The sequence below is a fragment of the Marmota marmota genome, unplaced genomic scaffold, assembly GCF_001458135.2.
Source record: "Marmota marmota marmota unplaced genomic scaffold, marMar, whole genome shotgun sequence".
NCBI lineage: Eukaryota > Metazoa > Chordata > Mammalia > Rodentia > Sciuridae > Marmota > Marmota marmota.
In genome coordinates, this window is record NW_025999842.1 from 52,922,377 (window position 1) to 52,935,293 (window position 12,917).

At 37.7% G+C, this 12,917-nt stretch overlaps 1 protein-coding gene across 5 annotated transcripts in view; it reads right to left on the reverse strand.

Moving 5' to 3' along the window:
* Map3k5 (mitogen-activated protein kinase kinase kinase 5) overlaps window positions 1-12,917 on the reverse strand; it is a 200,553-nt gene that overhangs the window by 73,598 nt on the left and 114,038 nt on the right. For all 5 annotated transcript variants that reach the window (XM_015501602.2, XM_048798823.1, XM_048798814.1 and 2 more), the window contains exons 11-12: window positions 10,235-10,342; window positions 1,775-1,824 (exon numbers count right to left, since the gene is read on the reverse strand). In XM_015501602.2, the coding sequence (XP_015357088.1) occupies window positions 1,775-1,824; window positions 10,235-10,342 (158 nt within the window). The remainder of the gene's footprint in view (window positions 1-1,774; window positions 1,825-10,234; window positions 10,343-12,917) is intronic.

Genomic DNA, 12,917 nt, shown 5'->3' on the forward strand with positions numbered 1-12,917 from the left:
GTGAGCCAGACTCTCAATTCTACTATTGGAGCATGGAAGCAGATTTTGAAAACGAATGATTGAGGTTGTGTTCCAATAAAACTTTATAAGAACAAGCAGTGGGCCGTATTTGATCCTAATGTTATGACTTTGCTTTGCTATTTCTTCAATTTGGAATGCACATCTTTTTTTTTTTTTAAAGTAAAATTCTAATCATCATTTAAGATCCTATTGAGATCTTACCCCTTCTCCTTGCCCTACTTCTACCCTATACAGAAGGGTTTGCACTTCTGATCTAAGGGTGCTTCTATCATTGATCATCACATGCCATATTGCCAATAGTTGTGAAGTGTCTGCTCCCCTCCCTGCTAGACTGTGAGCTCAAGAGAGGAGCTCATGCCTCAGGCATTTTTTGTGTCCTCTGCAGACTAGGACTCAACATTTGGCACATAGCTAGTTTTCAATGCTCATTGACTTGATCTGGGCAAGTTCTGGGGTGACGCAAGATAAACTGCTGACCTAGTTGGACTTTGTTCCATAGTTTGTCATCTCTTCTTTATAGAGAAGGAAGCCAGGAAAAGTTAGTTCTCTCTGAAGCCACACACAGACTAGAATTCAAGTGTCCCAGCGTATAAGCCAGCAACAGCAGATGGAGGCATGCTATGCACATATTATAAATCATAATCATAAAGCTGCCATACCTAATTACAAAAATTAATTGGAAAACAGATCTGATAAAGTGGAATTTACATCTACTATACCAGATGGATTGTTTAAAAATACAGCAATAAATAATGAGTACCTTGCTAATGACTAGGTTTTAAATTAAATATTAAGAAAGGAAAGCTTAATTTGAGAAGGAATTGATTGGAAAGACATATAATGAATCAGTCCATAATCTTGCTTGTTTCTGTTCAGTTCATTCATGAGGTAACAGGTAATTCTACCAGGCAAACTAAAATTATTGGTGACTCAGACAGTTCTACCAGTTCATGCTCTAACAAAGCCGATTTCCATTGTTCCAAAAGCAACAGGATGTTGCATAACTGGCCTGCAGAAATCTGTTGCCTTCCATTTCTATTACATGGGGATAAATAGTAATAAATACAATTAAATTTGTTTTGGAATTTTTAAGAATTGGTTTAGTATGAGCATCTGTCTAACAAATATTTAGACATGTAATCTGTGACTCTTGATTTGAAAAAATAATCCTATTTCTAATTCCCAAGAAATGATACTTTCTGAGCCACTGGCATTATAACAGCCATATTGTGCAGCTATGTTAGAACCGAAGTTTGTCACTCTAACACTGCCTCAACAGTGACCTTAGGAAGAGTTTTAAAAAGTGGATTCCCTATAATCTCATGTTACCTACAGGACACAAGCTGGTAGATGCACTGTGTGGATCTATGTGGGGGCAGGATAGGGGTAGGTCACCAAAAGGACAGAAAACCATCCTATAACATAAGCCCAAAACTCAATCAGCTCAAGAGGACCTCCACATAGCTCCCTTTTATCTACAACTTGATTCTGGTCCACAGTTCACATTTACCGCAAAGTCACCATATTTTAAGCAGGCAACAAACTCAAGAGTCAATTCCAAAAACAGTGAACATCTTGTTGAAAATCCTTTCACAATGGAAACAGTGAGATTCAAGAAGGTTGGGCATTTCCATCAATAGAAAGGATTCCTGAAATGCTTTGGACTTTAAACTCATAATAAAAGTCCTAGTCAGGCTATAAATAGTCCAGAAAAATATCTTTTAAGTAAATAAAATGTACCAAGGAAACTTACCTCACTCCTCTGACAGAGGATGCACTAAAATTCCACTCATGTATACCTTTCTAGAACATAGGAAAACAACAACAAAAAATACTGAGTCATCCAAATTGAACATAACATAATGAAAATAATTTTGTTTTATTATTTTTAACAATACACAGAGTCATTTTTCCTGGTGCTCAATTCTTCATGAACAAATTATCATATGGAAGTTGCAATTCATTCTTAAGTCACAAGGGTGAGGTTTACTTAATAACTCCTGTACATCAATAAAATCGCTTCCAAAAGAGCCTGGGAGAATTATTCTCATTAAATTCTAAAGCCTGATTTTTAATGTATTGTTGTACATTAATTTTTCAAGTAAAAAACCAAGGGATCAGGTAATTCAATGATTATAGTTCAGCAATATTTCTTTTCTGAAAAAAAAAAACCACATTAATTTGAATAAAATAACTTCAAGGTTTTAAAAATAATTACTTCTAAATTATCTTTAAGTAAAATTTCTAACTAAACCAATGGGTCTATTGCTTCAGATATCAGTAGAGCAATGTGTGCACATGGACATAATGTCATTATAACTATGCTATGTTATTACCAAATTTATGCAAAATTCAACACATTAATAAAGTTTGAACATAAAAACTTTAATATCATGATAGATATGGGTGATTCATTAAGTCCAGACTTAAAAAAAAGTGAGAATTTATTTCTTGAGTTTACTACTAAAACTAAGTTACAATTATTATCAAATTCATGTATCCTTAAATTAAATAAATTCCATGATGAATCATATTGTCTATAAAAACTGTCCAACAACAAAATGAATTGATACCATAAATATTTTGATAGCAATAAAGCAGCTGATATGGGCCTATATTTAGCAAGTATTTATATGATAAGGAATTCACACTGAAATTCAACTATGGAAATGTTAAACAATCAGGAAAACAAGCTCCTACCCACACACTGCCTGGAGGTTGAGATCTTGGCTGGGCTTGTGAAATGGGTTAAAGTCTTGTGGCTCTGAGGTGGCCCAGAACTCTCTTTGGCCAAAGCAACTCAAAAAAGTCACAATCTAGCCACAGACCCTAGCTCTTTGCTATGGCTATTGGAACTTAAAAAGTAAAAAACAAAACAAACAGCTTCTCTCAAGCCTGATACAGATTTACTAGTTTCAATGCACATCAGACAAGTAAAAGGGATGAGACCTGAATTAGCTTAGAGCAGATTTTATTGTCCATGAAGTCCAGGAAGGAAAGACTCTACAGAAGAGTGCTCACAGAATGTGGCTCTCTTAACCAGAGTGCACAGGGTGGCAAACTAAAATAGCAGCCTTGCAGCCTGACTGGTAATTCGGAAAGTTGCTTCTAAATCCTGCTGGCCTCAGGTGAACTTATAAATCTCCGTGTGCTCCAGGAACTGTAGCTGTAACCCGTACACTACTTGCATACAATGCAGCTTTATCCTCAGAGCCTACAACTGAGCTGCTTTCCAAGGCCACATTCAGGATAAGGAGGTGGGGGATAAGGGCAGAGCTGGATGGGCAGTGCGCAAAATAGCCACCAAACACAGGAACCAGCAAACACTGACCGACAGCACCAGTAATTCAATCTCCTGTCAGCCCTGCCCTGAAGAGCAACCAAAAGAGATTTCCCAGGTTGACTGGGTTGGTTCTGTAGGAAAGGAGAACATTTCCAGATACTAGGTTCCTGAAAGACAGCCTATGCTTCTAGAAAACTGTTCCATTTCAGTGGTATCAAGCCCAGCGCCCAACCTAGAATGATTAACACAAGGCCTCCCTTCCCATCTACCCTGCTAGAGGGACTCACCACACAGAGGCACTGGTGAGATACAAAGCCAACCCGTGAGACCTCTATGAGAATCTGGGTTTAAAAATGCAGGGCCAGAGGCAGAACAATAATTAGCCCCTGCAAGCCCCAACAAGGCACCATTTTCTAGGAAATGTTCAGCCTCAGATCCCATGCCCCAGTTAGATTAATACTGAGTTAGGGTGACAGAAATCACACAGTGGCAGACACAGTGGTTCCCTAGGCAATGGCCATTCCCTCCTTCTCCTCTGCTAACAAAAAAAGAACTTTGTTCAGGTGGTATGGTGCAGAGGAATAGACTACATCGACCATGGTGAGCCCATTTCCCTTGCTGGTGACTGATACAACTTTTGGCATGAAGAAGAGCCAGCCCATTCTCACTAGGACTCTGTCTGTGAGGCACTGCTTGAGTGAGAGGACAGACAAGAGTACAGAAATCAACTCAGAATTCTGACACTTACATCCCCTTCAGAATGACCCCATCTTGGAATTTCCTGTAATATAAACAGCATTTCCTTATTATTTAAGCTGTTTTAGTTGCGAGTTTTGTAGTTGTGAGCATGCCTACAATTATCGTAACATGGAAGCTCCCTTCACACATTTCCTGAGTGGCCACTGGCTAAACCTGGGAGGTAGGAGGGTCAACATTATTCCTCTCCTGGGCCCCTGCTACCTGCTACCTACTACCTGTACTCAAGAAGCCACAGAACAGGCCAAGATAGTCCAATCCTAAAAGGAGGGAATTCTAGATAACCATCATACAAAGTATCTTGCAAATAACTTGTCATTCTTCAATCTAGGTTTTTCTTTCATAGTACCCAGGGTAGACTTTCCTCAAGTACTGATTGACTAAGAAGAAAGCACCTATGGGAGAACTGGTAAAAGAATTGCATTCAATTAATTTTGCCCTTGAATGTACAGGGGACTTCTAAGACTTCCTGGAAACTGGTATACAACATGCTTAGAGTTTTGAAAAAAATTTCATTTTAAAGTATGTGCTAATTCATGGAACTGTTCATTCCCCATTTTAGAGTGAAAATATTGAGATAAGGTATAAAGAAATAAATATGATAAATAAAAATCAACAATCTTGTTTTGCTTTTAGAAAAAAAAATTTAAGACATTCTATATCAAAAACAATCCATTTCCTGTTTAGTATAAGATCTATTAAGCTGGTAGCTTATCTGTTATTTAATTACAGTTTTATATTTGTTTTAAACTAACATAGTAATAAAGTTTTCTTACTTTTATTTCTTATCTTCCTTCCAATTTTACCACTTCTACATAAAAACAAATTAGAGAAAAATGACAGTAGTAATGAATACATCATGGATAGACCAAGGGTTTGTAAAGAAATCAACATAAAATCCAAATGAAAAGTGATTCACAAAAACTTAAATTTATGAACAAGGAGAATTTTTAGAACTGAAGGTTATAGGGAATAGAAATAATGGAACTATGTTTCTTCTTGATCAAAAATGGCGAAAACAGATAATCGCTTCAGCAGCACGTAGACTAAAATTGAAATGATAGTTTTCTCTCATATGCAGAAGATAAAGTAATATAAGGAGGGGGAAAGGTGGGGAGCCCATGGAAACAGAAGAGAGATGATCAGTGGAGTAGAGAAAGGAGATTGAGGGACAGGGAGCAGGGATGGGGAAGGAGGGAAACTGCAGAATGAAATTAACTTTATGTTCTGAACGTAACACAGTGAATTCTACTTTTTTATATACATATTTATAAAGCACCAATTAAAAAAACAAATATTGAACCTTATCTCAGGAAGCTATGCCTCACTTTCTTCCTCCTCACTGAACTTCCTAGACCAAGAGCTCATAGTCTTCCCTAGAAACCAGAACAGTTGCAAGGTCCACAGAACTCAAAAATAGAAGACTAGCAGAGTACAGAAAGGGGCTGGGGGAGGGAAAAAGAAAGTACTAGGGACTAAAATGGAGCCAATTTTATTCCATGCATGTATGATTATGTCAAAATGAAGCCCACTGATATGTATAACTGTAATATACTAATAAAAAATTTTTTTAAATGGTGAAAATGGAAACTGGACAATTCACAGCCTAAATCTATAGCCCTTCTTAATATACTGGTTTTTATCCTAATCCGTTTATTTATTAACGCCTTAAAAATTCATCTCTATAACTGTTGCAAAGCGTAAGAGAATCAACATAAGGCTCACTTTAATGAACCGAGAACCTCCAGGAAGGACACAGTAACAACTCGCTGGAAATAGTATTCACTTTCCAAAAATCTCTGGCTTAATTTCTAGCTTTTTTTTCCCCCTGTCTTCCAAATTTTTCTGGCTGTCCACTCATTCTCTGGGCCTTGCTAATCACCAATTCCTCTAGCCCCATTCCATTTCCCAGTGTCCTTGGATAACCTTGCTCTTGAATAACCAATCAAGCAAGATTTTGACAATCTCTCCCAGTTATTCTCATCCAAGTGTCAGGTCTCATAACTAGCCTTAGTTTTTGTAGTTTTCAACTGGGTGATTACTAAACCTGAGCATGTCAGAACATGTCTACACATATTTCAAAACAATGTAAATAAAACATCATACTTGAAAGCTATATGAATAACATGTATATATAGATACATTGATTATTCTTGATTTCATCTCTGGATGATTCTACCTAGAATCATGTCCTTGGTTCCAATTAAACAAGTCCAACATGAAATTCGTAATGATTCCTCTACCACTCAGGTTTTTCTTCTAAACCCCCTGCCAGTTTTATCAGTGAGATTGAAATCTGAGTTAACTTCATACTTTTTCCTCTTTAATTCCTCTTCTTCAATGAGTGATTAAGTCATACGCTTTTCTTTCCAAATGACCTGTCTGTCCCTCTGTGGCCACAATCACATCATTCCAGTCCAAGTGTTCTACCTGCCTTGTTTCTAGCTAGTTCTTCTAACAGTCTTCCTGTAATCCTCTAAAGGACAAGATTTCTGAACTCTATTGTGAAGTTCCAATAAATCTTCCAGCTATAAGAGCAACCATTATAGAGCATTTGTACCATGCCATTTAGCCCTGTGCTCATGATTTGCAATAATGATCTCACCTCATCTTCACAGCAATCCAATGAGGTACTGTTATTCTCCTTTTAATATACAAGAAGTACACCGTGAGGAGTTTAAATGGACTGCCCAGGTCCCAGAGCAAGCAAGGGATGGCACCAGGCTTCACACCTGTGTTCTTAACTCCTATCCCATTCTGACTTCATGCCAGCTCTCAGAAGCTTCATGGTGCGGTTTTCTACCTGCATGTGTCTACATTCTTAGCTCACATAGCACTGCATTGTTTTCTATCGTCCTGCCTACCCACTCGATTCTCCAGCACCCTTGACACCTTCCTCTTGTGGCCAGGCGGGCTCCTTCCATCCTGGAAGATCCCATGCTCGCTTTCAGCAGGGTGCCTTTGTTGGGATTCTTCCTTCTTCTAAACTGGAATGTCTTCCCTCACCCCTTTACCTTTTCACCAGTCCACGGTCAAGTCCAGGTTCCTTTATGAAGCCTTGTCTCAGGAGGCCATGCCTCACTCTTCTTCCTCCTCACTGAACTTCCTAGGCCAAGAACATACCACCTTTCCCCAAAACCAGAACGGTTACAAGGTCCACAGAACTCAAAAAATGCTTGCAGACACGAGGCCCTAATGTTACCAGGATCTCAACAGTGCTTCCTCGGGCGTAACACGATGCTTCAGGTGGGGTCTCTTTACCTCATATATTAGGAACATAATTTGTTGGGCCAATTGCTTCTTTGAAAGGCTTTCCCCTGTCACTTCACCAAGAAAATGTGAATTGTAGTGGGAAGTCATCTCTTACCTAAAAGTCTTTTATCAATGAAGTTGTCTGCTATGAGTAAGTACTGTAAGTGATTTTTTTTTTTTTTTTTTTTTGCAATTTTGTTGTTGTTGTTGGTTTGTTTCTGATACTGGGGATTGAAGCCAGGGGTGCTTTGCCACTGAGCTACAGCCAGAGCTCCTTTAAATTTTTATTTTGACACAGGTTCTCTCACTAAGTTGCTTAGAGCCTCATTAACTTGCTGAGGCTGGACTCAAACCTGCAATCCTTCTGCCTCAATCTCCCATGTCACTGGGATTACAGGCATGCATCTCTATGCTGGCTTCAAGTGTTTATCTATGTCACTGGCACTCTTAATGATGAAACTGAAATTTCCAACACTGCTTTTGGTGGCAATATTGAAATCTGTGATATGGGGCTTATTGGGTGAAGATCCTTAGTTACCTCAATCTATTAATGGAGTGTCTCTAAAATTTTGGTAGAACTGGTGCAGAATAGTCTTGTGGAAGTGCTAGAGAGAACAATCTTCTAATACTGGATCTGAAAAAGACCACGGTGCTGAAATATGCCACAGTGTATTTCTCAATGCTACTTCACAGGTTTGGTATTGAAAATGGATGGTATTCTCCATGGTCATGTTATTACAAAACTTAACATGACCAACTTTATCCAAACATGACAACTTAAAATACAAATAAAAATGCTTTCTGGGTGCTGTTCAGTATCTGTCTGTTCATTTTAAACACAAAACATCACTTTTTCTAAAAACTATAGCTCTGTGACAGGTGACTTCTTGCTGCTCCGATAGAGGTCACAAGCCTGGCCCTCACTGACATCTGGGAAGGGTCTGCCTCAATTGAGATGGACAACTCAGAGCATACGACATTCTTCTTGATAGATTATAGATAAGCTGTGTTAACTTTCCTGTTCATTGTCCTGAGGTGGTGGCTTCTACATGTGAGTCTAAGACTTTCTTCAGTAGGTTGTGACATGAAGACCAGGAATTTGCATCATCAATCAGATCTATAGATGACTCAAACGCTGACATTTCAGGGAACCACACTTTGAAAAACACCGTCCCTTGGAGCCAGCTTAGTCAGAATGACAATTGAGTAATTTAATATGCCTGCATCCCCTATTAAAGTTGATCTCAACCATGGCTGCAAATCAGAATCACACAGAGATCTTCAGAAAAAGGTTATGTGCCCAAGTTTCACTCTTAAGTATAAAAAATTCCAATACAGTAGACCTCATTCATGATGGCTAGGGTTTGTGCACTGCTTGGTTTGTGCCTGAATGGAGCAAGAACAACCTCTCAAATATTATTCCCATGGTGTAACTTGTAGGTTTCAAAAAAGAGGGTTTAGTCCTAACACGTACAAAGCAGTTATTTTATCACTGTGGTTGTTACTACTGTTCAAATATATCAGGTATGTTTTTGAGAGAGAGAGAGAGAGAGAGAATTTCAATATTTATTTTTTAGTTGTTTTTTTTTTTTCCCCCGGCAGACACAACATCTTTGTATGTGGTGCTGAGGATCGAACCCGGGCCGCACACATGCCAGGCGAGCGCGTTACCGCTTGAGCCACATCCCCAGCCCCTATCAGGTATTTTTTTATAATGAGATGCACTCTTACCTACATGATTTGTTTGATCTTCACAAAAATCTTTTGAGGTGATGATGATGATGATGATCATCATCATCCCATTCTATAGATGAGGACACTGAAGCTTGGGGAAGCCATGGTACCCAAGGGCAGTGACAGAATCTAAATCCAGGTCTAATGACTCAAAAACCATATTTAAAAAAAAAAATTGTAACCTCATACTCCCAAACAGACCTCCTGCTTCCACATCCTGCTTTATTTTTCCCTTATCACCATTAATCACACCTCTTTGTTTTACTGATTGAATTACTGCTGCCTTGAGTGGACAGAAAGTATCATGAGGGCAGGAATTTTACTTATTTTGTACACAAATGATTCCCTATCATTTAATGTAGTGCCTGGTAGTACCTGGCACAGAATAAGTGCTCAATAAACACCTGCTGAGTGACTATGTGCAAGAATATAGTTTCAAGAAAATTATAAGGTATTTTGGAAAGCAATTACCACAGAGTACTATTAAAAATGAACTACTTTTCCCCAAGACTTCTCTCATATCTGTGGTTTATCTTGTGTACTGGTTAGGTCCTGAAAAGATTCTATTAAAAAAAAAGTAGGATGATTTGTACATGCATCATATTTGATGAAATCAAGTAGCAGAAAGGGTTATCCATATTATTACTAAGAGCAGAAATGAGAGTGCGTAAGGTCCTTCTGATAACAAGTGAACACAGTCCATTTCATTCTGTGCACACACACTGAGGCAGTGGCTAACCGGAGACTTGGCAGTTACTTAGATAACCAAACAGCTAGATGTAATGATAACTCTAATGTACCAGTGTAAGAACGAAAGTGGCATGATTCTGAAAGGTTTCCAAGAATTAAGAGATGCACTATTTACAACATATATTTTAAGTATTAGTTCTTTGATACATAATTTACAGCATGAATTTAAAAACCAGAGAAACAGTCCAGTTTTGGGTACACTCCAAATGGTTATGCCATCTACAATAAAAATCCAAATAGTTCAATTATTTTTTATTAGCTGAGCAAAATTCATAACCCAAATGTAACAAACTATATTATACAGAATATATTTATGGCAAGACAAATAGAGGCAAGCTGTTTCTTCTTAACACAGACAATTGCTGGAATAGGTAAATACTAGAAGGAAGTAAAGTCTTTCATGACTAATGCTCTTATCTTAATAATTGCATAATTTACCTTGTCATCAGGAAGCACGTGCCAAATAGATATTGTCTTTTGCTCCACTTCATTGTTGATAGATAAGTACGAAGGCTGATAGATTTTGGTTGGTTCTAATATTAATACCTTGGGAAGATAAAGGAAAGAAACTCACATCAGTGACTGAAGATTTAAACCTCTGGGAGCTGCTACAACCACCCAGCACCAGCGTGGGAGATGATAGGCTGAGGCTGTGGATCCCGGCTGGAGAAACCCATTTAACTTCTGATGAGTCCTATGACTCCTCTCAGCATTGAATGATATTATACAATTATCATAAGGTCAACAATATATCACCTCTTACTGCTAATGAACTTGGAAATGAAATTTTAAAATCCAAACATTAGTCCAAACTACTAATGATATATATATTTAAAAGCTTATACTTGGTCGTGCAATACATAAGCTAGTTCTATAAATACAAATGTGTCAAAGAAAGGCAGAAACATGGTAAAGCAATTCTGTGCACAGAAAAATTCCATACATAGAATGTCCCATACTTATTTTAGGTTTTCTGCTGTCACGTTTTATCATAAAGAGGTAGTAGTATGGTTTTCATGTCCACGTAAAAGGATCCAGGAATAATTTTGGTTATTGTTGAAAGTTTTATATATAAACCCCAAAAACAGACATAACTGCCTAAAGTAATAAAAATGTGTTTGCACTGACTTCAAGATAAAACTGGCATCTCCAATAATGATATATTTAGCCTTGTGAGAGAAAAAGACAAAATTTGCTCCTGTTTTGGAGATTTACAAAGGGTATGTGATAAGTTGAGAATCTGTATCAAAGGTCTGCATGAAGTTATTACATTATTACTAATTTCTCACACCAGAAAAGAACATTAAAATACCATACATGCCCTGGCTTCAGAGCTACTATAATAATTCTTACCTATTCACACAGAAGCTTTAAAGACCCACATTTTTAATACAGACTTCAGTAAGAGTATTTTTTTTAAAAGAAAAGCCAGTACTTCACTATAGAAAGACTGTGATTAGCTCTTTGTATTCCACTGCTTAAAACACAAGAAAATTACTTTTAGAACTACTCTTGAATCAAGCAACTTTACCAAATAAAAGTGAAAGAGAAAGCTTATCTAAGGCTTCATCATAAAAAATTACAGACTCACGATACATTAAAACATAAAATGCAGCCTGGGCAAGAAAGCACAAAATCTGGGTCAGAAAACTGGTCCTCGGACACATAGCGTGAACCCAATGTACTCATTTTACTCTAAATTTATCACTCCCATACATTTAGGTAAGTTAATGTACAAAGAAGTAGAGAAAGGGCCCTAGAATAAAACCAAAATTTTCTTTACTCTTTGAGCATAAAAAATTTTCAGAGCTCAAATTCTTGGTCAGGCTGTCGCTGTGAAAACAAGACAGGCCATACCACAAATAAACCCACACTGAGCGCCCACGGCAGGACAAACTGACTCAGGAACACACTCACTCACTAGGTGAGTCAAGGCCCTAATTTGAATCAAGTGAGTTAAGGGAGGAGCCATCAATTAATACTGAAAATCAATTTTCAATCTAAACACTGCAGAAATGGTGTTTTCACATCTGAGGATCCAAGAGTTTATTAAATTACAACAAATAGTAGAGAATAAAAAAATGGATTTCCCGAAACATGATCCAAGTCTCCTTCCTGTCAAATCAGAATAGATCTTATTTGCTAATCTGTGAGCACACTATTTAGCCACAGAAAAGCACAGTCCCAGATTGACTCCTTTCTGGTTAAATTATGTCTTTATTGTCACCTCAAATATTCCTAATAGATAAACTCTGAACTATGTGTTCCTAACTTGGGACAGGGAATAAAAGCATGGCTACATTTATCACTGTCTAACGCTGGTTGAGCCCTTGATCTGCCCTTGAAATGACAAAGTATAAGGAATGTGTAGCATATATTACAGAGGTCACATAAAGTCTGAGGAAAGATAAGGAAAAAGAGGCCACTTGACAAAGCCATAGAGCTAGATACAACTTGCTTACAGCATACATAATACTCTTGTTTTCGGTTTGTTGTCTCCTATATGGGTCAACATTATAATTAACTGCTAACTTCACATGCATCTCTGCAGCTGGAAAGAAGAGGGCACGGCTTATAAACTACAGAGAAGAGCATTAAGTAGGGTTATATGTCAGAATTCCTCCCCTTATCACGAAGACCTTCCTCTCTCGTCTTCCTCTCTCCTGACATTAGGGTCTCCAAACTTTTCAATGTGAGAAGGAAAGAAAAAGATGGCTAAGGAAAAGGAATAGATGAAACGGAATCCAAATAATAACAAAAGATAGGGCCACTCAAATCATTTCCAAATAAACTGTTATTTTCTTTTTTTTTTTTAATTTTTTATTGTTGGCTGTTCAAAACATTACATAGTTCTTGATATATCATATTTCACACTTTGATTCAAGTGGGTTATGAGCTCCCATTTTTACCCCATATACAGATTGCAGAATCACATCAGTTACACATCCATTGATTTACATATTGCCATACTCGTGTCTGTTGTATTCTGCTGCCTTTCCTATCCTCTACTATCCCCCCTCCCCCCCCTTCTCTCTCTGCCCCCTCTACTGACATTCATTTGTCCCCCTTGTATTATTTTTCCCTTTCCCCTCACTTCCTCTTGTATGTACTTTTGTATAAC